This window comes from Somniosus microcephalus, chromosome 28 (genome assembly GCF_052327205.1).
Source record: "Somniosus microcephalus isolate GS21.2 chromosome 28, FLI_Smic_1.0, whole genome shotgun sequence".
Taxonomy (NCBI): domain Eukaryota; kingdom Metazoa; phylum Chordata; class Chondrichthyes; order Squaliformes; family Somniosidae; genus Somniosus; species Somniosus microcephalus.
Window position 1 is genome coordinate 43,630,512 of NC_141014.1, and position 26,560 is coordinate 43,657,071.

The window sequence follows — 26,560 nt, forward strand, 5'->3', positions numbered from 1 at the left end:
TTCTCCCTTATCTATTTTACCAGTTACATCCTCAAAAAATTCCAGTAGCTTAGTCAAGCACGATTTACCTTTTGTAAATCCATGTTGACTTTGTCCGATCCTGTCACTGTTTTCCAAGTGCTCTGCTATTACATCTTTTATAATGGACTCTAGCATTTTCCCCACTACCAATGTCAGGCTTACTGGTCTGTAATTCCCCGTTTTTTTCTCTACCACCTTTTTTAAATAGTGGGGTAACATTAGCTACCCTCCAATCCATGGGAACTGTTCCAGAGTCTATAGAATTTTGGAAGATGACCAGCAATGCATCTACTATTTCTAGGGCCACTTCCTTAAGTACCCTAGGATGTAGATTATCAGGCCCTGGGGTTTATCGGCCTTCAATCCCGTCAATTTCCGTAACACCATTTCCGTACAAATACTGATTTCATTCAGTTCCTCCCTCTCATCAGACCCTATGTTCCCCGACATCTCTGGGAGGTTATTTGTGTCCTCCTTTGTGAAGACAGAACCAAAATATGTATTGCCATTTCTTTGTTCCCCATTATAAATTCCCCTGATTCCGACTGCAAGGGACCTACGCTTGACTTCACCAATCTTTTTCTCTTTACATATCTATTAAAGCTTTTACAGTCAGTTTTTATGTTCCCTGAAAGCTTACTCTCATATTCTATTTTCCCCTTCTTAATTAATCCCTTTGTCCTTCTTTGTTGAATCCTAAACTGCTCCCAATCCTCAGGATTATTGCTTTTTCTGGCCAATTTATATGTACTCTCCTTGGATCTTATGCTATCCCTAATTTCCCTTGTTAGCCACGGTTGAGTCACCTTTTTTGTTTTATTTTTATGCCAAACTGGGATGAACAAATTCTGTAGTTCATCCATTCGGTGTTTGAATGTTTGCCATTGCCTATCCACCGTCAACCCTTTGAGTGACATTCTCCAATCAATCCTACCCAACTCGCTCCTCAGACCATCGTAGTTTCCTTTATTTAAATTGAGGACCCTAGTCTCTGAGTCAACTACTTCATTCTCCATCTTAATGAAGAATTCTATCATATCATGATCGCTACGACCCAAGGGGCCTCGTACAACAAGATTGCTAATTAATCCTTTCTCGTTACATAATACACAATCCAAGATGGCCTGATCTCTGGTTGGTTCCTCGACATATTGGTCCAGGAAACCATCCCGTAAACACTCCAGGAATTCCTCCTCCACAGTATTGTTACTAATTTGGTTACCCCAATCTATATGTAGATTAAAGTCACCCATGATGACTGCTGTGCCCTTATTGCACGCTTCTCTAATTTCCCTTTTAATGCCATCCCCAACCTTCGCATTACTGTTTGGAGGTCTATATACCACTCCCACTAACGTTTTCTGCCTCTTGGTATTTCTCAGTTCTACCCATACAGATTCCACATCCTCAGAGCTAATATCCTTCCTTACAATTGTGTTAATCCCTTCTTTAACCAGCAATGCTACCCTACCCTACTTGAAGAAGGGTCCAACCCGAAACGTCAACTCAAATTTCTCTCCACGGGTGTTGCCTGACCTGCTGAGTTTTTCCAGCATTTTCTGTTGTTATTTCGGATTTCCAACATCTGCAGTATTTTGCTATCACCCTACCTCCCTTTCCTTTTTGCCTATCTTTCCTGAATATTGAATACCCCTAGATGTTGAGATCCCAGCCTTGGCCACCCTGGAGCCATGTTTCCGTAATCCCAATCAAATCATATTCGTTTACCTCTATTTGCGCAGCTAATTCATCCACCTTATTACGAATGCTCCTCGCATTAAGACACATAAGAACATAACATAAGAACATAAGAAGTAGGAGCAGGAGTAGGCCATCCTCGGGCCTGCTCCGCCATTCAATAGGATCATGGCTGATCCGAACTTAGACTCACGTCCACTTCCCTGCCCTCTCCCCATAACCCCTTATTCCCTTATCAGCTAGGAAACTGTCTATCTCCGTTTTAAATTTATTTACTGTCGCTTAAATTTATTTAATTGTTTTTTTAATGCTCTTAGACCTATTAGAATTATTATTTACTGTGGCCATGTTTGATTTAAACTGTTGATTTCTCTGACTGCCACTTTTGTTTTTCTCCTTCCTATCTTTTGCTTTTATCCTTGTTTCCCTTTCCTCTGTCTCCCTGCTCAGGTTCCCAACCCCCTGCCATTTTAGTTTAAACCCTCCCCCGGAGCACTAGCAAACACTCCCCCTAGGACATCGGTCCCGGCCCTACCCAGGTGCAAACCGTCCGGTTTGAACTGGTCCCACCTCCCCGAGAACCGGTTCCAATGTCCCAGGAATTTGAATCCCTCCCCCTTGCACCATTCCTCTAGCCACGTATTCATCTGAAATATCCTTCTATTTCTACTCTGACTAGCATGTGGCACTGGTAGCAATCCTGAGATTACTACCTTTTGAGGTCCTATTTTTTAATTTACCTCCTTACTCCCTATATTCAGCTTTTAGGACCTCATCCCTTTTTTTACCTGTATCGTTGGTACCTATATGCACCACGACAACTGGCTGTTCACCCTCCCCTTCCAAAACGTTCTGCAGCCGCTCTGAAACATCCTTGACCCTTGCACCAGGGAGGCAACACACCATCCTGGAGTCTTGTTTGCGGCCGCAGAAACGCCTATCTATTCCCCTTACAATAGAATCCCCTGTTACTGTAGCTCTACCCCTCTTTTTCCTCCCGTCCTGTGCAGCAGAGCCACCCCTGGTGCCAGGAAGTTGGCTGCTGCTGCCTTCCTCTGATAAGCCATCCCCCCCAACAGTACTCAAAGTGGTGTATCTGTTTGAGAGGGGGGTGGCCACAGGGGACCCCTGCACTACCTGCCTGCACCTAGTACTCTGCCTGTTGGTCACCCCTTCCCTTTCTGCCTGTCCAACCTTTGCCTGCGGTGTGACCAACTGATTAAACGTGATATCCACGACGTCCTCAGCATTGCGAATGGTCCAGTATGTATCCAATCGCAGCTGCAGCGTCGCAATGCGGTCTGCCAGTAGCTGCAGCTGGACACACTTCCTGCACACATAGTTGTCAGGGATACAGGAAGTGTCCCTGAGTTCCCACATGGCGCAGGAGGAGCATACCACGGGGCGGGCTCTCCTGCCATGAATTACCCTTTAATTAATTGAAATGAAATTAAATCAAATCAATCCCACCAATTACACTACAGTTAAATGGTATATTTAAGGGCCCTGGTTTACCAACAGTCCCCGCTACACCACAGAGACTGTAAAAACTATAAACAACAGAGTTAAAGTTTAAAAAGAAAGAAATACTCACCAACCAATCACTTACCTGCTTTCTGGTGACGTCACACTTCGATTACTTTTTACTTCTCTCCCTCCCTCTGAGTTCGGAGATTGGAGATTAGTAAACCTACCTGAGCCTCACCGCTGTGGGGCCTACCTGAGCTTCGCCGCTGCTTTTTATCACCGCCGCCGCTCAGTCGCCTCGTCTTCTGCAGGTCCGCTGTCGCCGCTCTCACTGGTGTACAGTTCCACAGACACTGACCCTCACTGGGGTACGGGTTCCACAGACGCTAACTCTCGCTGGGGTACAGTTCCACAGACACTGACTCTCACTGGGGTACGGGTACCACGGACACCTAGTCTTGCTGGGGTACGGGTTCCACAGACACTGACTCTCACTGGGGTACAGTGCCGCAGACACTGACTCTCGCTGGGGTACAGTTCCAGAGACGCTGACTCTCGCAGGGGTGCCGTTCCAGAGACACTGACTCCACAGGTGTACAGTTCCACCGGATGCTGACTCTCGCTGGGGTACAGTTCCACACGCACTGTCTCTCGCTGGGGTACAGTTCCACCGGATGCTGACTCTCGCTGGGGTATAGTTCCACACGCACTGCCTCTCACTGGGGTACAGTTCCAGAGACGCTGACTCTCACTGGGGTACGATTCCACTGGACACTGACTCTTGTTGTGGTACAGTTGCACAGGCGCCGACTCTCACTGGGGTACAGTTCCACACATGCTGACTCTTGCTGGGGTACAGTTCCACACACGCTGTTTCTCGCTGGGTTACAGTTCCACCGGACGTTGACTCTCGCTGGGGTATAGTTCCACACACACACTCTCTCTCTCTGGCGTACAGTTCCACACGCGCTGACTCTCGCTGGGGTTCAGTTCCACATGCACTGACTCTCACTAGCGTACAGTTCCACAAACGCGGTCTCTCACTGGGGAACAGTTCCACAGACGCGGACTCTCGCTGGGGTACAGTTCCAAAGACGCTGACACTCGCTGGGGTACAGTTCCACAGACACTGACTCTCGCTGGGGTCAGTTCCAGAGACGCTGACACTTACTGGGGTACAGTGCCACAGACACTGACTCTCACTGGGGTACGGGTTCCACAGACGCCGACTCTCACTGGGGTATGATTCCACCGGACACTGACTCTCGTTGTGGTACAGTTGCACAGGCGCCGACTCTCGCTGGGGTACAGTACCACACACGCTGACTCTCGCTGGGGTAGAGTTCCACACAGGCTGTCTCGCGCTGAGTTACAGTTCCACACGTGCGGTCTCTCGCAGGGGTACAGTTCCACACACGCGGTCACACGCTGGGGTACAGTTCCACACGTGCTGTCTCTCGCTGGGGTACAGTTCCATATGCACTGTCACTCGCTGGGGTACAGTTCCACATGCACGGTCAGTCGCTGGGGTACACTTCCACACATTCTGTGTCTCGCTGGGGTACAGTTCCACCGGACGCTGACTCTCGCTGGGGTATAGTTCCACACGCACTCTCTCTCAATGGGGTACAGTTCCACACGAGCTGACTCTCGCCGGGGTACAGTTCCACACGAACTGACTCTGACTGGGATACAGTTCCACAGACGCTGACTCTCGCTGGGGTACAGTTCCACAGACACTGAATGTCACTGGTGTATGATTCCACTGGACAATGACTCTCGTTGTGGTACAGTTGCACAGGCGCCGACTCTCGCTGGGCTACAGTTCCACACGTGCTGGCTCTCGCAGGGGTACAGTTCCACACACGCTGTCTCTCGCTGGGGTACAGTTCCTCACGTGCTGGATCTCGCTGGGTTACAGTTCCACACGTGCTGTCTCTCGCTGGGGTAGAGTTCCACACACGCTGTCTCGTGCTGGGTTACAGTTCCACACGTGCTGGCTCTCGCTGGATTACAGTTCCACACGTGCTGTCTCTCGCTGGGGTAGAGTTCCACACACGCTGTCTCGTGCTGGGTTACAGTTCCACACGTGCTGGCTCTCGCAGGGGTACAGTTCCACACACGCTGTCTCGTGCTGGGGTACAGTTCCACACGTGCTGTCTCTCGCTGGGGTACAGTTCCACACGTGCTGTCTCTCGCTGGGGTACAGTTCCACATGCACGGTCACTCGCTGGGGTACACTTCCACACATTCTGTGTCTCGCTGGGGTACAGTTCCACCGGACGCTGACTCTCGCTGCGGTATAGTTCCACACGCACTGTCTCTCAACAGGGTACAGTTCCACACGAGCTGACTCTCGCCGGGGTACAGTTCCACACGAACTGACTCTGACTGGGGTACAGTACCACAGACGCTGACTCTCACTGGGGAACAGTTCCACAGACGTCGACTCTTGCAGGGGTACAGTTCCACAGACGCGGACTCTCGCTGGGGTACAGTTCCACAGACACTGAATGTCACTGGGGTACAGTTCCAGAGATGCGGACACTCGCTGGGGTACAGTTTCACAGACACTGACTCTCACTGGTGTATGATTCCACTGGACAATGACTCTCGTTGTGGTACAGCTGCACAGGCGCCGACTCTCGCTGGGCTACAGGTCCACACACGCTGTCTCTCACTGGGTTACAGTTCCACACACGCTGACTCTCGCTGGGGTACAGTTCCACACGTGCTGACTCTGGCTGGGGTACAGTTCCACATGCGCTGGCCCTCGCTGTGGTACAGTTCCACATACATTGGCCCTCGCTGTGGTACAGTTCCACACATAGTGACTCTCGCTGGGTCACAGTTCCACACGCGCTGACTCTCGCTGGGGTACAGTTCCATCGGACGCTGACTCTCGCTGTGGTATAGTTCCACAGACACTGACTCTCACTGGGGTACAGTTCCACAGGCACTGCCTCTCACTGGGGTACAGTTCCACAGACACTGACTCTTACTTGGGTAGAGTTCCATAGACACTGACTCTCACTGGGGTACAGTTCCACAGACACTGGCTCTCGACGGGGTACAGATCCACAGACACTGACTCTCGCTGGGGTACAGTTCCACATGTGCTGACTCTGGCTGGGGTACAGTTCCACATGCGCTGGCCCTCGCTGTGGTACAGTTCCACATACATTGGCCCTCACTGTGGTACAGTTCCACACATAGTGACTCTCGCTGGGTCACAGTTCCACACGCGCTGACTCTCGCTGGGGTACAGTTCCACCGGATGCTGACTCTCGCTGGGGTACAGTTCCACACGCACGCTGACTCTCGCAGGGGTACAGTTCCACACGCACTGTCTCTCGCTGGGGTACAATTGCACACGCGCTGACTCTTGCTGGGGTACAGTTCAACAGGCACCGACTCTCGTTGGGACACTTTTGCACAGGCGCCGACTCTCGCTGGGGTACAGTTCCACATGCGCTGTCTCTCGCGGGGGTACAGTTCTACCGGACGCTGACTCTCGCTGGGGTATAGTTCCACAGGCACTGACTCACTGGGGAACAGTTCCACAGATGCTGACTCTTGCAGGGGTACTGTTCCACAGACGCTGACTCTCGCTGGGGTACAGTTCCGGAGATGCTGACACTCGCTGGGGTACAGTTCCACAGACACTGACTCTCACTGGGGTACGGGTACCACGGACACCTAGTCTTGCTGGGGTAGGGGTTCCACAGACACTGACTCTCACTGGGGTACAGTTCCAGAGACGCTGACTCTCGCTGGGGTACAGTGCCGCAGACACTGACTCTCGCTGGGGTACAGTGCCGCAGACGCTGACTCTCACTGGGGTACAGTGCCGCAGACACTGACTCTCGCTGGGGTACAGTTCCAGAGACGCTGACTCTCGCAGGGGTGCCGTTCCAGAGACGCTGACTCCACAGGTGTACAGTTCCACCGGATGCTGACTCTCGCTGGGGTACAGTTCCACACGCACTGTCTCTCGCTGGGGTACAGTTCCACCGGATGCTGACTCTCGCTGGGGTACAGTTCCACACGCACTGCCTCTCACTGGGGTACAGTTCCAGAGACGCTGACTCTCACTGGGGTACGATTCCACTGGACACTGACTCTTGTTGTGGTACAGTTGCACAGGCGCCGACTCTCACTGGGGTACAGTTCCACACATGCTGACTCTCGCTGGGGTACAGTTCCACACACGCTGTTTCTCGCTGGGTTACAGTTCCACCGGACGTTGACTCTCGCTGGGGTATAGTTCCACACACACACTCTCTCTCTCTGGCGTACAGTTCCACACGCGCTGACTCTCGCTGGGGTTCAGTTCCACATGCACTGACTCACTAGCGTACAGTTCCACAAACGCTGTCTCTCACTGGGGAACAGTTCCACAGGTGCTGACTCTCGCTGGGGTACAGTTCCACAGACACTGACTCTCGCTGGGGTCAGTTCCAGAGACGCTGACACTTACTGGGGTACAGTGCCACAGACACTGACTCTCACTGGGGTACGGGTTCCACAGACGCCGACTCTCACTGGGGTATGATTCCACCGGACACTGACTCTCGTTGTGGTACAGTTGCACAGGCGCCGACTCTCGCTGGGGTACAGTACCACACACGCTGACTCTCGCTGGGGTAGAGTTCCACACAGGCTGTCTCGCGCTGAGTTACAGTTCCACACGTGCGGTCTCTCGCAGGGGTACAGTTCCACACACGCGGTCACACGCTGGGGTACAGTTCCACACGTGCTGTCTCTCGCTGGGGTACAGTTCCATATGCACTGTCACTCGCTGGGGTACAGTTCCACACATTCTGTGTCTCGCTGGGGTACAGTTCCACCGGACGCTGACTCTCGCTGGGGTATAGTTCCACACGCACTGTCTCTCAATGGGGTACAGTTCCACACGAGCTGACTCTCGCCGGGGTACAGTTCCACACGAACTGACTCTGACTGGGATACAGTTCCACAGACGCTGACTCTCGCTGGGGTACAGTTCCACAGACACTGAATGTCACTGGTGTATGATTCCACTGGACAATGACTCTCGTTGTGGTACAGTTGCACAGGCGCCGACTCTCGCTGGGCTACAGTTCCACACGTGCTGGCTCTCGCAGGGGTACAGTTCCACACACGCTGTCTCTCGCTGGGGTACAGTTCCTCACGTGCTGGCTCTCGCTGGGGTAGAGTTCCACACACGCTGTCTCGTGCTGGGTTACAGTTCCACACGTGCTGGCTCTCGCTGGGGTAGAGTTCCACACACGCTGTCTCGTGCTGGGTTACAGTTCCACACGTGCTGGCTCTCGCTGGGGTACAGTTCCACACACGCTGTCTCTCGCTGGGGTACAGTTCCACAGACACTGGCTCTCGCTGGGGTACAGTTCCACCGGACGCTGACTCTCGCTGGGGTAGTTCCACAGACACCAACTCTCGACGGGGTACAGATCCACAGACACTGACTCTCACTGGGGTACAGTTCCACATACATTGGCCCTCGCTGTGGTACAGTTCCACACATAGTGACTCTTGCTGGGTCACAGTTCCACACGCGCTGACTCTCGCTGGGGTACAGTTCCACCGGATGCTGACTCTCGCTGGGGTACAGTTCCACACGCACTGTCTCTCGCTGGGGTACAATTGCACATGCGCTGACTCTTGCTGGGGTACAGTTCAACAGGCACCGACTCTCGTTGGGACACTTTTGCACAGGCGCTGAATCTCGCTGGGGTACAGTTCCACACGCACTGTCACTCGCTGGGGTACAGTTCCACATGCGCTGTCTCTCGCGGGGGTACAGTTCTACCGGACGCTGACTCTCGCTGGGGTATAGTTCCACAGGCACTGACTCACTGGGGAACAGTTCCACAGATGCTGACTCTTGCAGGGGTACTGTTCCACAGACGCGGACTCTCGCTGGGGTACAGTTCCAGAGATGCTGACACTCGTTGTGGTACAGTTCCACTGACACTCGCTGGGGTACAGTTCCACAGACACTGACTCTCACTGGGGTACAGTTCCACAGATGCCGACTCTCACTGGGGTATAGTTCCAGAGACACTGTCTTTCACTGGGGTACGGGTACCAGGGACACCTCGTCTTGCTGGGGTACGGGTTCCACCGACAACGACTCTCACGGGGGTATAGGTTCCACTGGCACTGACTCTCTCTGGGGTACACGTTGCATAGGCACTGTCCCTCGCTGGAGTACGGGTTCCACGGGCACTGACTCTCACTGGGGTACAGCTCCACAGGCACTGACTCTCACTGGGGTACAGCTCCACCGGCACCGACTCTCACTGGGGTACAGTTCTACAGACACTGACTCTCACTGGGGGACGGGTACCACGGACATCTAGTCTTGCTGAGGTACGGGTTCCACAGACACTGACTGTCACTGGGGTACAGTGCCACAGACACTGACTCTCGCAGCGGTACAGTTCTAGACACGCTGACTCTCACAGGTGTACAGTTCCACAGATGCTGACTCTCACTGGGGTACAGGTTCCACAGACGCCAACTCTCGCTGGGGTACGGGTTCCACCGACATGGACTCTCACTGGGGTACAGGTTCCACTGGCACTGACTCTTACTGGGGTATGGGTTGCATAGGCACTGTCCCTCGCTGGAGTACGGGTTCCATAGACACGGACTCTTACTTGGGTACAGTTCCACAGACACGGACTTTCACTGGGGTACAGATCCATGGCATTGACACTCACTGGGGTAGAGTTCCACGGGCACTGACTCTCACTGGGGTACAGTTCCACGGGCGCTGTCTCTCGCTGGGGCACAGTTCCACACGCGCTGACTCTTACTGGGTACAGTTCCACAGATACTGACTCTCACTGGGATACATTTCCATGGGCACTGACTTTCACTGGGGTACGTGTTGCACAGAAACGGATTCTCATTAGGTATGGGTTCCACAGACACCGACTCTCTAGAGACACTGGGCTCGATTTTCCAAGCCCCGAGGAGGCGGGACAGCACGTAAAATCGGAGAAATTGGGGGCAGGTGGCCTTTTGCCAGGAGGCGGGAGGATGTGCAGCTTCTGGTCCCATCTCCTGGAGGTGGGAAAGGCTTTAATCCTTTTAACTGCCTGTTAACAGGTAGTTAACAGGCAGAAAAAGGGATTAGTGCCATTTTACCTTCACAGGTGAATGCTTCCCGACCTCGGAGAACCCTGCCGGGTTGGAGGAGACGTGGAGGATGTCGGAGGCACCTGGAAGTAAGGTGTAGAGGTGAGTGAGGGGTGCAAGTGTGGAGTGGTAAGTATGCAAGGTGAGTGATAAGTTTAAAAAAGTGTTCACTTATCTTTTTTTACTTCTATAGCCTTTAGCCGTGCTGGATCGGGAGAGCGGACATCCACCTTGTCAATTTCAGGTAATGGCTGATGGACCCTCCGATCCATCAGACATCTGAAATTTACTTTTTTACAATGTTTTTTCAGTCCTCACCACAAAAACTAATCAAACTCAAGAGAATGTCAGTGTTTGACAGCTTCACAGAGCTGTCAAACGCTGTCATTTCTTCTTTCAGGAAGTCTTGACAGATAGCACATCCGACGTTGACGTGATCTGGCAGTGACCTTTTCCCTAATTGGCTTGCTGAGCCCGCAGGGCGGGCTTAACAAGCTCAATCAGGGGAAAATCCCTTTGAATGGTCAGGCGAGGATGGAGGCGGGACATTGACACGACAAGCAGCAGTCCCACCTCCAAGTCGCCTCCATTGACAAAATCCAGCCCACTGACTCTCTCTGGGGTACAGTTCCTGAAGGTGCGGATTCTCGCTGGGGTACAGTTCCTGAAAAGTGCTGATTCTCATGCTGGGGTACAGTTCCTGAAGGTGCGGATTCTCACGCTGGGGTACAGTTCCTGAAGGTGCTGATTCTCATGCTGGGGTACAGTTGCTGAAGGTGCTGACTCTCATGGAGGTACAGTTCCTGAAGGTGCCGATTCTCACGCTGGGGTACAGTTCCTGAAGGTGCGGATTCCCGCTGGGGTACAGTTCCTGAAGGTGCTGATTCTCACTGGGATACAGTTCCTGAAGGTACTGATACTCGCGCTGGGGTACAGTGCCTGAAGGTGCGGATTCCCGCTGGGGTACAGTTCCTGAAGGTGCTGATTCTCACTGGGGTACAGTGCCTGAAGGTACTGACTCTCACTGGGGTACAGTTCCTGAAGGTGTTGATTCTCACTGAGGTACAGTTCCTGAAGGTGCTGATTCTCACTGGGGTACAGTTCCTGAAGGTACTGACTCTCACTGGGGTACAGTGCCTGAAGGTACTGACTCTCACTGGGGTACAGTTCCTGAAGGTGTTGATTCTCACTGAGGTACAGTTCCTGAAGGTGCTGATTCTCACTGGGGTACAGTTCCTGAAGGTGCCGATTCTCACGCTGGGGTACAGTTCCTGAAGGTGCTGATTCTCACTGGGGTACAGTGCCTGAAGGTGCTGACTCTCGCTGGGGTACTGTTGCAGAGGCACCGACTCGTGCTGCCCACAAGCACTCTTTGGTACCTTACACAAGTGTCCATTCTTCAGCGTGAACCTAAATACCGAGCTGTGTCACGATATTCTATCATGGAATCACCTGCGTCTGGTTCAGTCTTCAGCCACGATGCACACATTCGAGCAAACATCACTGGGTAGTGAGCAGGAGTCGGAACCCTGGCTAACTTTTCCCTTCCTTACCCAGGGGCACCAACGTGTTGGCTACATTCGGCAGATCAAACCAAGGAACCGCTTGTCTGTTCCGGTGAGTGTTAAAGATCCCACGGCCCTTCTCAAAGAGCAGTGAGTTCCTTAATAGCAACAGAAAATGCTGGAAAAACTCAGCAGTTCAGGCAACATCCGTGGACAGAAATTTGAGTTGACGTTTCGGGTTTGACCCTTCTTCAAAACTGGAGAGAAAAGGAACTAGATCGAAGGTAGGGCTGCGATCGGACAAAAGAATAAAAGAACCAAAAGAAGTAAAAGAGATTAGAAGCTAGACGAGATGGTAATATGCTGGGATTAGGTGTAAAGTGTACTGGCAGGGCAAAAGTTAGCTGCCAGGTGTGAGAGAGAAACAAAAGGAAAAGGGGGGGGGGGGAGGAAAGGAGTGGAAAAATATAAGTAAAAATGAAATAGGGGCCGAGGTTATGATCTGAAATTGTTGAACTCGATATTGAGACCGGAAGGCTGCAGAGTGCCTAATCGGAAGATGAGGTGCTGTTCCTCGAGTTTACGTTGAGCTTCCGTGGAACAGTACAAGAGGCCAAGGACGGTGAGGTCCGAGTGGGAATGGAGCGGTGAATTGAAATGACAGGCGACCGGAAGCTCGGGTTCACCCTTACAGACTGAACGGAGGTGTTCCACAAAGCGGTCACCCAATCTGCGTTTGGTCTCCCCAATGTAGAGGAGACCGCATCGTGAGCAGCGAATACAGTACACTAGATTGCGAGAAGTACAAGTAAATCGCTGTTTCACCTGGAAGGGGTGTTTGGGGCCCTGGACAGTGGGGAGGGGGGAGGTATAGGGGCAGGTGTTACATCTCCTCCACTTGCACGGGAAGGTGCCAGGCGAAGGGGAAGGGCTGTTTGGGGTGATAGAGGAGTGGACTAGGGTGTCTCGGAGAGAGCGGTCCCTGCGGAATGCTGAAAGGGGAGGGGAGGGGAAGATACGTTTGGTGGTGGGATCACTTTGGAGGTAGCGGAAATGCCGGAGGATGATCCGTTGAATGTGGAGGCTGAGCTTCTAATCTCTTTTACTTCTTTTGGTTCTTTTATTCTTTTGTCCGATCGCAGCCCTGCCTTCGATCTAGTTCCTTTTCTCTCCAGTTTTGAAGAAGGGTCAAACCCGAAACGTCAACTCAAATTTCTCTCCACGGATGTTGCCTGACCTGCTGAGTTTTTCCAGCATTTTCTGTTGTTATTTCGGATTTCCAACATCTGCAGTATTTTGCTATCGTAGCAGTGAGTTCCTTGGTGTCCTGATTGTATGTTCTGACGAAAGGTCTTCGACCTGAAACGTTAACTCTCTCTCTCTCTATCCACGGATGCTGCCTGGCCTGCTGAGTTTTTCCAGCGTTTTCTGTTGTTATTTCTGATTGTATGTGATGTGTGAGATGGGATGTCTGAGTGGTGCTGGTTCCCCTTTCCTTCCCCCTCTCCTAACTCTGAATGTCTCTCTTCCCAGCTCCTGCTGTGCGAGGCATGGAGGCGTGACCAGAAGCGAGCGCTGAAGGAATCTGGCAGGCGGAAGTCACCGTACATTCTGAAACGGCAACTGAATTTCAACAACAAATGGCCTTACATCCTGTGGCGTTTCCTCGGGCTCCCACTCCGCTGACTCCTGCGCCAGATCCACAAATGGTGGAGCAGCCCCCTGCTCCCTGCCCTGCTGTGTAACATCACCTGCAAAGCAAAACATTAAATAAAAGCACTTAATGGATGTAAATGAGTCATGTTGGAGGAAAGGCAGCATTCTCAGTGTTACAGAGAAGACAATCTGCACTGAAGAAGAACTGGTTAATGGGTAGTGTGTTTGATAATGGGACACCAGGACTCTCACACTAACAGCGCTAGTACGTGAAACAGATCAGTTTGCACCCTACTTGTATAGTACTGAGCCATACAGAGCAAGGTGGGCACAGGTTCCATGTCTGGTCTATGTTGAGCTAGCTGACCCCAGCAAGGGGAGCAGTTACGGCGCTAGTTAATCTCAGTAGACTTGGAAACAGCCAGGATTCTTGCTCCTGGTCGTTGTCCAGGGGTTCCTGGTCGTTGTCCAGGGGTTCCTGCTCCTGGTCGTTGTCCAGGAGTTCCTGCTCCTGGTCGTTGTCCAGGGATCCCAGCTCCTGGTCGCTGTCCAGGGATCCCTGCTCCTGGTCGTTGTCCAGGGATCCCAGCTCCTGGTCGTTGTCCAGGGATCCCAGCTCCTGGTCGTTGTCCAGGGATCCCAGCTCCTGGTCGTTGTCCAGGGATCCCAGCTCCTGGTCGTTGTCCAGGGATCCCAGCTCCTGGTCGTTGTCCAGGGATCCCAGCTCCTGGTCGTTGTCCAGGGATCCCAGCTCCTGGTCGTTGTCCAGGGATCCCAGCTCCTGGTCGTTGTCCAGGGATCCCAGCTCCTGGTCGTTGTCCAGGGATCCCAGCTCCTGGTCATTGTCCAGGGGTTCCTGCTCCTGGTCGTTGTCCAGGGGTTCTTGCTGGAAGGTGCCTCCTCCCTCAGCATTTAACCAAACCAGTTATACTCATCGCCCCCCGGTGCCATTCCTGGAGTTTGCTAAACCACAAAATTTCCATGAGGGGGAGTTGCGCTGTGTTACCGTCCAATTGTTCATTGTTCCAGCTCAATATTACAGAAACACTCAGTGACCAGAGTGAGTAAAGGGCACAGATATTAAAAGCCACTTCTCTCCTTCACAGATCAAGAGATGCAGCTTTTCTCTCTGTACCCTGCCTGACACATCAGGTACTGGTCCCACCCAGCCCCTGCTTACCTGGAAACAGAGAACTTTATACTAAATACAAATACCTTAAACCTTTTAAACACCTCAGATTCTTGTTTCTATTAGCTAATGCCATCGGAACCACAGAACGCTGTAAGTAATTGAAGGGAAAGGCCAGCGCTGACACCCCGTCTGGTTAAGGATCGGGATGTCTGGTGGTAAGCTGCGTATTTTAAGTGGCGGTTTTACGATGATGTGAATGCACAGTCTTGTCTCTTTAACAAAACGATTCAAAATTGAAGAAAGTCGACACTGTCCCACAGTACTAGCCAGCAAAAGCTCTATCAGCCCAACACCCAGTGCCTAGCTGGCACCAGGCCATCTCTGCCTCTGTGTAGGAGTCCCGAAGGCCTTCCAATAGCATTGTATCCTTTGAAACAAAGCTTCCCAAACCCTGAAAGGGAGATATCCCGGCAACCTTTCCAATTCACGGAGAGAAATGACGAGACTGCCAGTCTTTACAGATCAGCCACATTCACGAGTGGAAATAGCATAACTGATGATCATCACCACCGCTTGTGCTCAGCTGGCACGATTGCTTTGTTTTACATTTTCCCCATAGTTCTCTCCTCTGCTGAAGGCACGTGTGACAGTGAGTGTTGGCAGGCTTTCTGGCCAAGGGGGCATCATAGCCTAGCCTGATCCAGTCCTCCCCCAACAGCCACACCTTGCATTCTAGCAGGGGCAAAGTTAGTGATCAGGAGCAGGAACTTGGGTTGATTTTGCTCCCCTCCCCAGCCCTGGACCACATTCCCTCATGCTTCCAGATCACACCTAGAACACTCCTTACAAACAGTACAGAATGCAGCGTCAGTCACTTCCAGCTCTCCAAGGCAGCGCAGTGAGAGAATGCAGTCGATAGTGGCCTCTCTGATGTCGATGTACTGCCTCATGTTGAAGTATCCCGCAGGCAGCAACACTGTGGAATCCACTCTGGGACTCTTGCACCTGGAATTTCCGCGGGGTTCCCCATAGTTACAGGGGAGAGATTGGGGAACGCCCAGGGACACGCGACCTGGCGCTCTGTATCGTTTAATAATGAAGGGTTCGGCTAAACACGGCACAGAAAGTTGAGCAGGACACCTTTGAGAATTCAATGTTGGCTACTTAAGAACGATATCCTGGTCCCAGTATGCCCTCTCTCCACAAAAATAAAAATGTGTTTGTCGTGTGTAAATCCCCAGCATAGCCCATATCATAGAATCATAGAAATTTACAGGACAGGAGGAGGCCATTCGGCCCATCTTGTCTGTGCCGTCCGACAAAGAGCTATCCACCCTAATCCCACTTTCCTGCACTTGGTCCGGAGCCTTGCAGAGTATGGCACTCCAAGTGCATATTCAAGTACTTTTTAAATGTGGTGAGGGTTTCTACCTCCACCACCCTTTCTGGCAGTGAGTTCCAGACCCCTAACGCCCTCTGGGTGAATTTTTCCCCCCTCAAAACCTCAGACACTTACTTTAAATCTATGCCCCCTGGTGATTTGACCCTTCTACTATGAGAAGTAGGTCCTATCCATTCTATCTAGGCCCCTCATAATTTTATACACCTTAATTAGTTCTCCCTTCAACCTCCTCTGTTTCAAAGAAAACCCCAACATAGCCAATCTTTCCTCATATCATCTCCCACACACACACCACTCCCTGCACAGCAAACCCACTCACTACAACCCGCACACCACACGCTTCTCCACGCCACTTCGCCACCACCCCTCGCACACCACCCCTGAACACCGATCCGCTCCACCCTGCCCCGCCCATTCATCACCCCCACTCCGCACACCTCTCCACACCCCTCTCCCCCCACACCTCTCCACCCCACAGCCCCACCCCCCACACCTCTCCACCCCACAGCCCCACCCCCCACACCTCTCCACCCCACTCCGCCACCATCCCTCGCACACCACCCCTGAACACCGATCCACCCCGCCCATCCCTCCACCCCCACTCCGCACACTTCCCCACACCCCCAGCCCCTCTCCCCACCGCACCCCACCCCCCTCCAACCCCGCACATCTCTCCACCCCACTCCGCCACCACCCCTGAACATCGATCCGCTCCACCCCGCCCCGCCCATCCCATCACCCCCACTCCGCACACTTCTCCACACCCACCCCCCTCCAACCCCGCACACCTCTCCACCCCCGCAGCCCCCTCTCCACACCCCTCTCCACCCCCCACCCACCTCTTCGCCCCCCACCCACCCACCTCTCCGCCCCCCGCCCCTCTCCGCCCCCGCAAACCTCTCCGCCCCCCCCGCCCCCGCACACCTCTCCGCGCCCCCGCACACCTCTCCGCCCCCCGCCCCCCCCCGCCCACCTCTCCGCCCCCCGCCCACCTCTCCGCCCCCCGCCCCCGGACACCTCCCCCCCCCCCGCCCACCTCTCCGCCCCCGCACACCTCGCCGCCCCCGCCCCCGCACACCACCCCTGAACACCGATCCGCTCCACCCTGCCCCGCCCATTCATCACCCCCACTCCGCACACCTCTCCCCCCCCCACACCTCTCCACCCCACAGCCCCACCCCCCACACCTCTCCACCCGCCCCCCGCACACCTCGCCGCCCCCCTCTCCGCCCCCGCAAACCTCTCCGCCCCCCCGCCCCCGCACACCTCTCCGCCCCCCGCCCCTGCACACCTCCACCCCCCGCCCACCTCTCCGCCCCCCGCCCCCCTCTCCGCCCCCCGCCCCCGCACACCTCCACCCCGCACACCACTCCGCCACCACCCCTGAACACCGATCCACCCCGCCCATCCCTCCACCCCCACTCCGCACACTTCCCCACACCCCCAGCCCCTCTCCCCACCGCACCCCACCCCCCTCCAACCCCGCACATCTCTCCACCCCACTCCGCCACCACCCCTCGCACACCACCCCTGAACATCGATCCGCTCCACCCCGCCCCGCCCATCCCCCCCACTCCGCACACTTCTCCACACCCACCCCCCTCCAACCCCGCACACCTCTCCGCCCCCGCACACCACCCCTGAACACCGATCCGCTCCACCCTGCCCCGCCCATTCATCACCCCCACTCCGCACACCTCTCCCCCCCCACACCTCTCCACCCCACAGCCCCACCCCCCACACCTCTCCACCCGCCCCCCGCACACCTCGCCGCCCCCCTCTCCGCCCCCGCAAACCTCTCCGCCCCCCCGCCCCCGCACACCTCTCCGCCCCCCGCCCCTGCACACCTCCACCCCCCGCCCACCTCTCCGCCCCCCGCCCCCCTCTCCGCCCCCCGCCCCCGCACACCTCCACCCCGCACACCACTCCGCCACCACCCCTGAACACCGATCCACCCCGCCCATCCCTCCACCCCCACTCCGCACACTTCCCCACACCCCCAGCCCCTCTCCCCACCGCACCCCACCCCCCTCCAACCCCGCACATCTCTCCACCCCACTCCGCCACCACCCCTCGCACACCACCCCTGAACATCGATCCGCTCCACCCCGCCCCGCCCATCCCCCCCACTCCGCACACTTCTCCACACCCACCCCCCTCCAACCCCGCACACCTCTCCACCCCCGCAGCCCCCTCTCCACCCCCCACCCACCTCTTCGCCCCCCACCCACCCACCTCTCCGCCCCCGCACACCTCTCCGCCCCCCGCAAACCTCTCCCCCCCCCCCCGCCCACCTCTCCGCCCCCCGCCCCCCTCCACCCCCCGCCCACCTCTCCGCCCCCGCACACCTCTCCGCCCCCCGCCCCCGCCCCCCTCTCCGCCCCCCGCCCCCCTCTCCGCCCCCCCACACCTCTCCGCCCCCGCACACCTCCACCCCCCCCGCCCCCGCACACCTCTCCGCCCCCCGCCCCCGCACACCTCGCCGCCCCCCGCACACCTCGCCGCCCCCCGCCCCCCTCTCCGCCCCCGCAAACCTCTCCGGCCCCCCGCCCCCGCACACCTCTCCGCCCCCCGCACACCTCCACCCCCCGCCCACCTCTCCGCCCCCGCAAACCTCTCCGCCCCCCGCCCCCCTCTCCGCCCCCCGCCCACCTCCACCCCCCCCGCCCCCGCACACCTCCACCCCCCCCGCCCCCGCACACCTCCACCCCCCCCGCCCCCGCACACCTCTCCGCCCCCCGCACACCTCCACCCCCCGCCCACCTCTCCGCCCCCGCAAACCTCTCCGCCCCCCGCCCACCTCTCCGCCCACCGCACACCTCCACCCCCCCCGCCCCCGCACACCTCCCCGCCCCCCCCGCCCCCGCACACCTCTCCGCCCCCCCCCGCCCCCGCACACCTCTCCGCCCCCCGCCCCCGCACACCTCTCCGCCCCCCGCCCCCGCACACCTCTCCGCCCCCCGCCCCCGCACACCTCGCCGCCCCCGCACACCTCTCCGCCACCGCACACCTCTCCGCCCCCGCACACCTCTCCGCCCCCGCACACCTCTCCGCCCCCCGCCCCCGCACACCTCTCCGCCCCCCGCCCCCGCACACCTCTCCGCCCCCGCACACCTCTCCGCCCCCCGCCCCCGCACACCTCTCCGCCCCCCGCCCCCGCACCTCTCCGCCCCCCGCCCCCGCACACCTCTCCGCCCCCCGCCCCCGCACACCTCTCCGCCCCCCGCCCCCGCACACCTCTCCGCCCCCCGCCCCCGCACACCTCTCCGCCCCCCGCCCCCGCACACCTCTCCGCCCCCCGCCCCCGCACACCTCTCCGCCCCCCGCTCCGCCCCCCGCCCCCGCCCACCTCTCCGCCCCCCGCCCACCTCTCCGCCCCCCGCACACCTCTCCGCCCCCCGCCCCCGCACACCTCTCCGCCCCCGCCCCCGCACACCTCTCCGCCCCCCGCCCCCCTCTCCGCCCCCCTCTCCGCCACCTCTCTGCCCCCGCACACCTCCGCCCCCCGCCCCCCTCCACCCCCCGCCCCCGCACACCTCCACCCCCCGCCCCCGCACACCTCCAGCCCCCCTCCACCCCCCCGCCCCCCTCCACCCCCCCGCCCCCGCACACCTCCACCCCCCCGCACACCTCCACCCCCCCGCCCCCGCACACCTCCACCCCCCCGCACACCTCCACCCCCCCGCCCCCGCACACCTCCACCCCCCCGCACACCTCCACCCCCGCACACCTCCACCCCCCCCGCACACCTCCACCCCCGCACACCTCTCCGCCCCCCGCCCCCGCGCACACCTCCACCCCCCGCCCCCGCACACCTCCACCCCCCTGCTCCCGCAAACCCCCCCGGCCCCCCGCACACCCCCCCGGCCCCCCGCACACCTCTCCGCCCCCCGCACTCATACCCCCCACACACCTCTCCGCCCCCCGCACTCATGCCCCCCGCACTCATACCCCCCACACACACCTCCAATCCCATTCCCTCACCCCACCCCGACTCCCAAAGTTGGATAGTGAGAGAGATGGATAAATAATGAGAGAAAGAGACATGGATAAAGAATGAGCGAGATGAAGAGAGACAGAGTGAAAGATACAGAGACAAGTGCACTTGCTTTCTAGTTCGGCAGTTTTAAAACAGTATAAATACCTCCAAGTACTGGCTGGGCCATGCAGCTTCCTAAACACTGTAGCTAAACCTCTAGAATAACCAGGAAAGCTATTTCCCATGAATAGAATCTGAAAAATGATCCTAACATCTCCTGCTTCACAGTTTGTGTGAATAAAGTAAAAGTTTGTGTGTGAGTGGAAGCAATGTGTCCACCCCCAGTGCAGCCTCCCCCCCAGCTCAAAGCAGCTCTCTGACCGGGCAACTGAAGAGACCGTCAATAGCCATCACTGCGATGCCCATGGCCATGCATCAGCCAGCCACTGGTAAGGGAAAGTACGAAGCCAGTGAGGAGAAATAAATTTATGCACACAGACATATACACACACACACGTTTCTCTAACCTGCCCAAAGGGCGAAGGGCAATCTGCAAACATTACAATAATCATCACTGTATCATAATGATGCAGTGAGAAATAATATATATAAAAATATATATTGAAGCAATGGCCAACTGTCCACTTTAGGCAGGTAGGGGGGTGGCTGGCTGTAGATGGATGAGGCTGATGGATGCAGGTTGGAAGGATCACTTTCAGACGATTTATTTACCGTTCCCACACCAGCTTGCGAGTGTGGATGAGTCAAAACACACACGCTTTAGCCATTACAGAAGGGCGAATTGTCTGCTTAATCTTCCACTCCGATAGGCTCAGGTAATCTCTCACCCGATTTTATCTCCAAGTTTGTTTTAAGTAGTTGACATCATTTCTATTAAGCAATGAAGATAAAGAGAACATTTATCAACAACAAATGCCAAATGACCTGATTGACCTTAAGGTGTAACACAAGTACACAGCTTCTGGGCTCCTCCATCGACCCATTTAAATTATAGTTATGATTTGGTTAAGCCAAATGTGTTGTCATTTTCACTCAAGCATTGGACAGCCTTCGAGAGAATCTTGAAACAGTCGCTCTCATTGCAAACCCGGCCACTAGATTATTTTTGTGTCATACAGAAATCTAGCCTCACCGAGGAGGCCTGGTTGGGTTTCCAGTGGGTGAAACTTCAGAATGGTGCATGGGAAAAGGCAGCACCACAAGCCGATCCAGAGCCTCCTCCTAGATGTTTATGTACGTGTTTGCGAGCAAGGCTTTGGCCTAGTCCTTCACAAGTCTATAGATGTGGTGTTGAGCTCCATGTTCACTGGTCGAGACCTCAAATACGTACGCAACACACAAGAGTAGTTCCTGTGTGTCTCTGTTGGTTACCACCTGGAAAAGATCAAAGAAAGGCAGTGTAATCATTCAAATAGAAACTGAACAGGAGACAGTGATGCACAGACAGCGAGTGTCACAGGATAGTGGACTTTGGAGTGAGACACAGATAGTGAGAAACAGACAGTGAGGAAGAGAGATGGGGAGTACAGCACAGATCTATAAAAGTAGAATCGCAAGTGGAAAAAGTAGAAAGAGGCTCAGATTTATATATGTTATATGTTATAGGCATGAATAGTGAAACAATGAGGTGATAGTAAAGGATATTGGAGCCATGAAAAAGGTGCAGTGCAGATTCACTGGGATGATACCAAGGATGAGAAGTTATGATTATGATGAGAGACTTGAAGAACTAGGGCAGTACATACTGGAAGCAGAGAAGGTGAATGAAAGATCCAAGTATTCAAAGTTTAGAAAGCAAACTGAAATATTATTTCTACTGGTTGATGAATAAGTAACAAGGGGCATATATTTAGGACTAGTTAAAAAAGCATAAAAAATTCACACAAAGGACTATTAAATTATGGCATATATTACCACAAGTGGCTATTGAAGTTAATTCACTCACAATGTTCAAAAGAGTTGAATAATCACTTGAAATAGAATAAAATATTAAAGGTTATGGGGAAAGAGCAGGTAAATGGGACTTGTGCAGATGGCTCCAGTGAGGGACTGGCAGTGGCACAGACACGATGGACTAAATGCCCCCTTCTCTACTTAAATTTCTATAATTGGCGATAACTATACCTGCAGAATGGTGAAATTCTCCAAGACACTATTCATCATGTACTTCTCCGGGAGTTGCTTGAGTTTGTGGATAAAGTTAATCAGATATTCGCACATCGGAGAACGATGGATTCGGTACAGAAAGCGGCCATTCTCAAATCTGGCATATTCTGTCTGCGAAAGGAAAATAAAGGCATTCTTCGACAAGAACCTGGAGCATAGGAAATAGGAGGTGGAAATAGGTGGTCTTAGTGATGGCGCGGATACGTGATAGGAAGCTCATCTCGGGGTCAAATATAACACCAAGAAAGTCACAAATGACATCCTAGCTGACTGTGAAAAGGTAAACTATCCCTCCTCGTCCTTCTTGACCTGTCTGCAGTCTTTGACACGGCTGACCACCACAATTCTGCTCTAACGCCTCCCCACCGTCGCGGCTGGGTGGGACCGCACTTGCCTGGTTCCATTCTTACCTATCCAGTCGTAGCCAGAGAATCACCTGCAATGGCTTCTCTTACCGCTCCCACACGATTACATCTGGAGTCCCCCAAGGATCTATCCTTGGCCCTCTCCTATGTCTCATCTACATGCTGCCCCTCGACGAAATCATCCAAAAATACAGCTTCAGTTTCCACATGTATGCTGATGATACCCAGCTCTACCTCACAACCACATCTCTCAACCTCTCCACTGTCTCTAAATTGTCAGACTGCTTGACCGACATCTGGATGAGCAGAAATGTCTTCGGTCCACGTCACAAACTCCATTAAATTGCCACCGACTCCATCCTTCTCCCTGGCAATTGTCCGAGGCTGAACCAGACTGTTTGCAACCTTGGTGTTACATTTGACCCTGAGATGAGCTCCCTACCACATATCCACACCATCACTAATACCACCTATTTTCACCTCTGTAACGTTGCCTGACTCTGTCCCAGCCTCAGCTTATCTGCTGCTGAAACCCTCATCCATGCCTTTGTTACCTCTAGACTTGATTATTCCAATGCGCTCCTGGCCGGCCTCCCACATTCTATCTTACGTAAACTTGAGGTCATCCAAAAGTTTGCTAACTCACACAAGTCCCGTTCACCCATCTCCCCTGTGCTCACTGACCTACATTGGCTCCCGGTTAAGCAACGCCTCAATTTTAAAATTCGCATCCTGGTATTCAAATCACTCCATGGTCTCGCCCCTCCCTATCTCTGTAATCTCCTCCACCCCACAACCCTCCGAGATCTCTGCGCTCCGCCAATTCTGGCCTCTTGAGCCTCCCCAATTTTAATCACTCTACCATTGGCGGCCGTGCCTTCAGCTGCCAAGGCCCTAAGCTCTGGAATTCTCTCCCTAATCCTCTCCACCTCTCTTTCCTCCTTTAACAAGCTCCTTAAAACCTACCTCTTTGACCAAGCTTTTGGTCATCTGCCCTAATATCTCCTTATGGGGCTCGGTGTCAAATTTTGTTTGATAATCGTTCCGCTGAAGCATCTTGGGACGTTTTTCTAGGTTAAAGGCATTATATAAATGCAAGTAGTTGTTGTTGTTGTTGAGGAGGAATGGCACTGAGGAAGTGGAAACAAACTGGCACGCACTGCCCCGACAGACAGCAGCAAGATTTTCCACCAACTGTGGAGGAAACGAGGGAGAAATGGAGAAATAACAACATTGTGATCTCTAGACCCTAAAAGTGTATGAAATCCTCCCCCATCCGTAGGACATGGACAACATACCTAAACGCCTCTGGGAGATAGCACTGACTTTACACATTGATTTTCCTCCTACAGAGCCATAGCATAACAAGTCTGCATCTGCACCTGGAGCTCCATCTGTGACACTGGTTACATGTGTGTCCCAGAGTGTTCGCAGGGTAATTAGGGGCATGTGTCGGGTAAGAACCGTGCAGAACACTGGCACTTTTACCAGGAATCTGCCAAATCTAAGAAAATGTGGACTTACTTCAACTTTTTCTACGACTTGTTTTCCAAAGGAGCAGACCTTGGAGGAGCAAGTGATGGTCATGTTCTCAGTGCTTTCATACTGGCTCGTGACTCCATAGAACATGCCTGCTTCATCCTGGATATTAATACTAAGATCAGCCTACAAGAGAAAGAACAAAGTATCAGAATCTGGTCAGTTTGAAAGGAAAACTAAACACATTACTCCTTCTCTGGTTGGTCACTATGAATGTTTCTCAGCTGTTGTCATCTCCCTCTGGCCAGAGCACTTTGTGATCACTACTTGAGCAAGGTTGCCATGCCAATTTCCCATGCTGCTAAGTATGTGTAAATGATGCAAATGTAACGCAAGTAAGGAGGACTGTGATAGACTTCAAGAAGACAGACAGACTGGTGTAATAGGCGGACACGTGGCAGAGGAAATTTAATGCAGAAAATTGCGAAGTGATACATTTTGGTAGAAAGAACGAGGAGAGACAATATAAACTAAAGGGTACAATTCTAAAGGGGGTGCACGAACAGAGAGACCTGGGGGTATATGTGCACAAATTGTTGAAGGTGGCAGGACAGGTTGAGAAAGCAGTTACAAAAGCATACGGGATCCTGGGCTTCATAAATAGAGGCATAGAGTACAAAAGCAAGGAAGTTATAAAACACTGGTTCGGCCTTAACTGGAGTATTGTGTCCAATTCTTTAGGCAGGATGTGAAGGCCTTAGAGAGGATGCAGAAAAGATTGACAAGAATGGCTCCAGGGATGAGGGACTTCAGTTACATGGATAGACCAGAGAAGCTGGGGTTGTTCTCCTTGGAGCAGAGAATGTTGAGAGGAGATTTGATAGTGGTGTTCAAAATCATGAGGGGTCTAGACAGAGAAACTGTTCCCATTGGCAGAAGGGTTGAGAACCAGAGGACACAGATTTAAGGTGATTTGCAGAAGAACCAAAGACGACATGAGGAAAAACTTTTTTATGCAGCGAGTGGTTATAGAGTCATAGAGTCATACAGCACGGAAAGAGGCCCTTCGGCCCATCGCATCCGCGCCGGCCATCAGGCCCTGTCTAATCTAATCCCATTTTCCAGCATTTGGTCCATAGCCTTGTATACTATGGCATTTCAAGTGCTCATCCAAATGCTTCTTGAATGTTGTGAGGGTTCCTGCCTCTACCACCCTTTCAGGCAGTGAGTTCCAGATTCCAACCACCCTCTGGGTGAAAAAGTTCTTCCTCCAATCCCCTCTAAACCTTCTGCCCCTTACCTTGAATCTATGCCCCCTTGTTACTGATCCCTCTACTAAGGGAAAAAGTTCCTTTCTATCTACCCTATCTATGCCCCTCATAATTTTGTACACCTCAATCAGGTCCCCCCTCAGCCTTCTCTGCTCCAAGGAAAACAACCCCAGCCTGTCCAGTCTTTCTTCATAGCTGAAGCGCTCCAGCCCAGGTAACATCCTGGTGAATCTCCTCTGCACCCTCTCCAAAGCAATCACATCCTTCCTATAGTGTGGCGACCAGAACTGCACACAGTATTCCAGCTGTGGCCCAGCCAGCGTTTTGTACAGCTCCATCATAACCTCCCTGCTCTTATATTCTATGGCTCGGCTAATGAAGACAAATATCCCATATGCCTTTTTAACCACCTTATCCACCTGTTCTGCTGCCTTCAGGGATCTATGTACATGCACACCAAGGCCCCTCTGATCCTCTGTCTTACCTAGGGTCTTACCATTCATTGTGTATTCCCTTGCCTTGTTAGTCCCTCCAAAATGCATCACCTCACAATTTTCAGGGTTAAATTCCATTTGCCACTGTTCCGCCCATCTGACCAACCCATCTATATTGTCCTGCAGACTGAGGCTACCCTCCTCGCTATTTACCACCCCACCAATTTTCGTGTCATCTGCGAACTTACTGATCATACCTTTAACATTCACATCCAAATCATTAATGTAGACCACAAACAGCAAGGGTCCCAGCACCGATCCCTGCGGTACCCCACTGGACACAGGCTTCCAGTCACAAAAACAACCTTCAACCATCACCCTCTGCCTTCTGCCACTAAGCCAGTTTTGGATCCAATGCGTCAAGGTACTCTGGATCCCATGGGCTCTTACCTTCTTGACCAGTCTCCTATGTGGGACTTTGTCAAAAGCCTTACTGAAATCCATGTATACCACATCCACTGCACTACCCTCATCCACACACCTAGTCACCCCCTCGAAAAATTCAATCAAATTAGTCAGACATGATCTTCCCTTGACAAAGCCATGCTGACTATCCCCAATTAATCCTTGCCTCTCCAAGTGGAGACTAATTCTGTCCCTCAGAATTTTTTCCAATAATTTCCCTACCACTGATGTTAGGCTCACTGGCCTGTAATTCCCTGGTTTATCCCTACTACCCTTCTTGAATAATGGTACTATGTTAGCTGTTCTCCAGTCCTCTGGCACATCCCCTGTGGCCAGAGAGGTTCTGAAAA

General features: G+C 53.9%; 2 protein-coding genes across 5 annotated transcripts in view; one reads left to right on the forward strand and one right to left on the reverse strand.

Annotated features, from left to right (window-relative positions):
* Positions 1–13,628, forward strand: part of LOC147099701 (uncharacterized) — a 44,040-nt gene extending 30,412 nt beyond the window's left edge. Inside the window, exons 5-6 of the mRNA XM_085969086.1 lie at positions 11,893–11,952; positions 13,374–13,628. Coding sequence (XP_085825212.1) covers positions 11,893–11,952; positions 13,374–13,526 — 213 coding nt within the window. The 3' untranslated portion in view covers positions 13,527–13,628. The remainder of the gene's footprint in view (positions 1–11,892; positions 11,953–13,373) is intronic.
* A 6,852-nt stretch (positions 13,629–20,480) lies between these two features.
* The window catches only part of LOC147099702 (transcriptional enhancer factor TEF-1-like), a 111,814-nt gene continuing 105,734 nt past the window's right edge, over positions 20,481–26,560 (reverse strand). For 3 of the 4 annotated variants that reach the window (XM_085969088.1, XM_085969087.1, XM_085969090.1), the window contains 4 exons: positions 24,086–24,226; positions 23,528–23,755; positions 22,155–22,307; positions 20,481–21,404 (listed from right to left, as the gene is read on the reverse strand). In XM_085969088.1, the coding sequence (XP_085825214.1) occupies positions 21,291–21,404; positions 22,155–22,307; positions 23,528–23,755; positions 24,086–24,226 (636 nt within the window). In that variant the 3' untranslated portion in view covers positions 20,481–21,290. The remainder of the gene's footprint in view (positions 21,405–22,154; positions 22,308–23,527; positions 23,756–24,085; positions 24,227–26,560) is intronic. The other variant, XM_085969089.1, reaches the window with a different exon arrangement.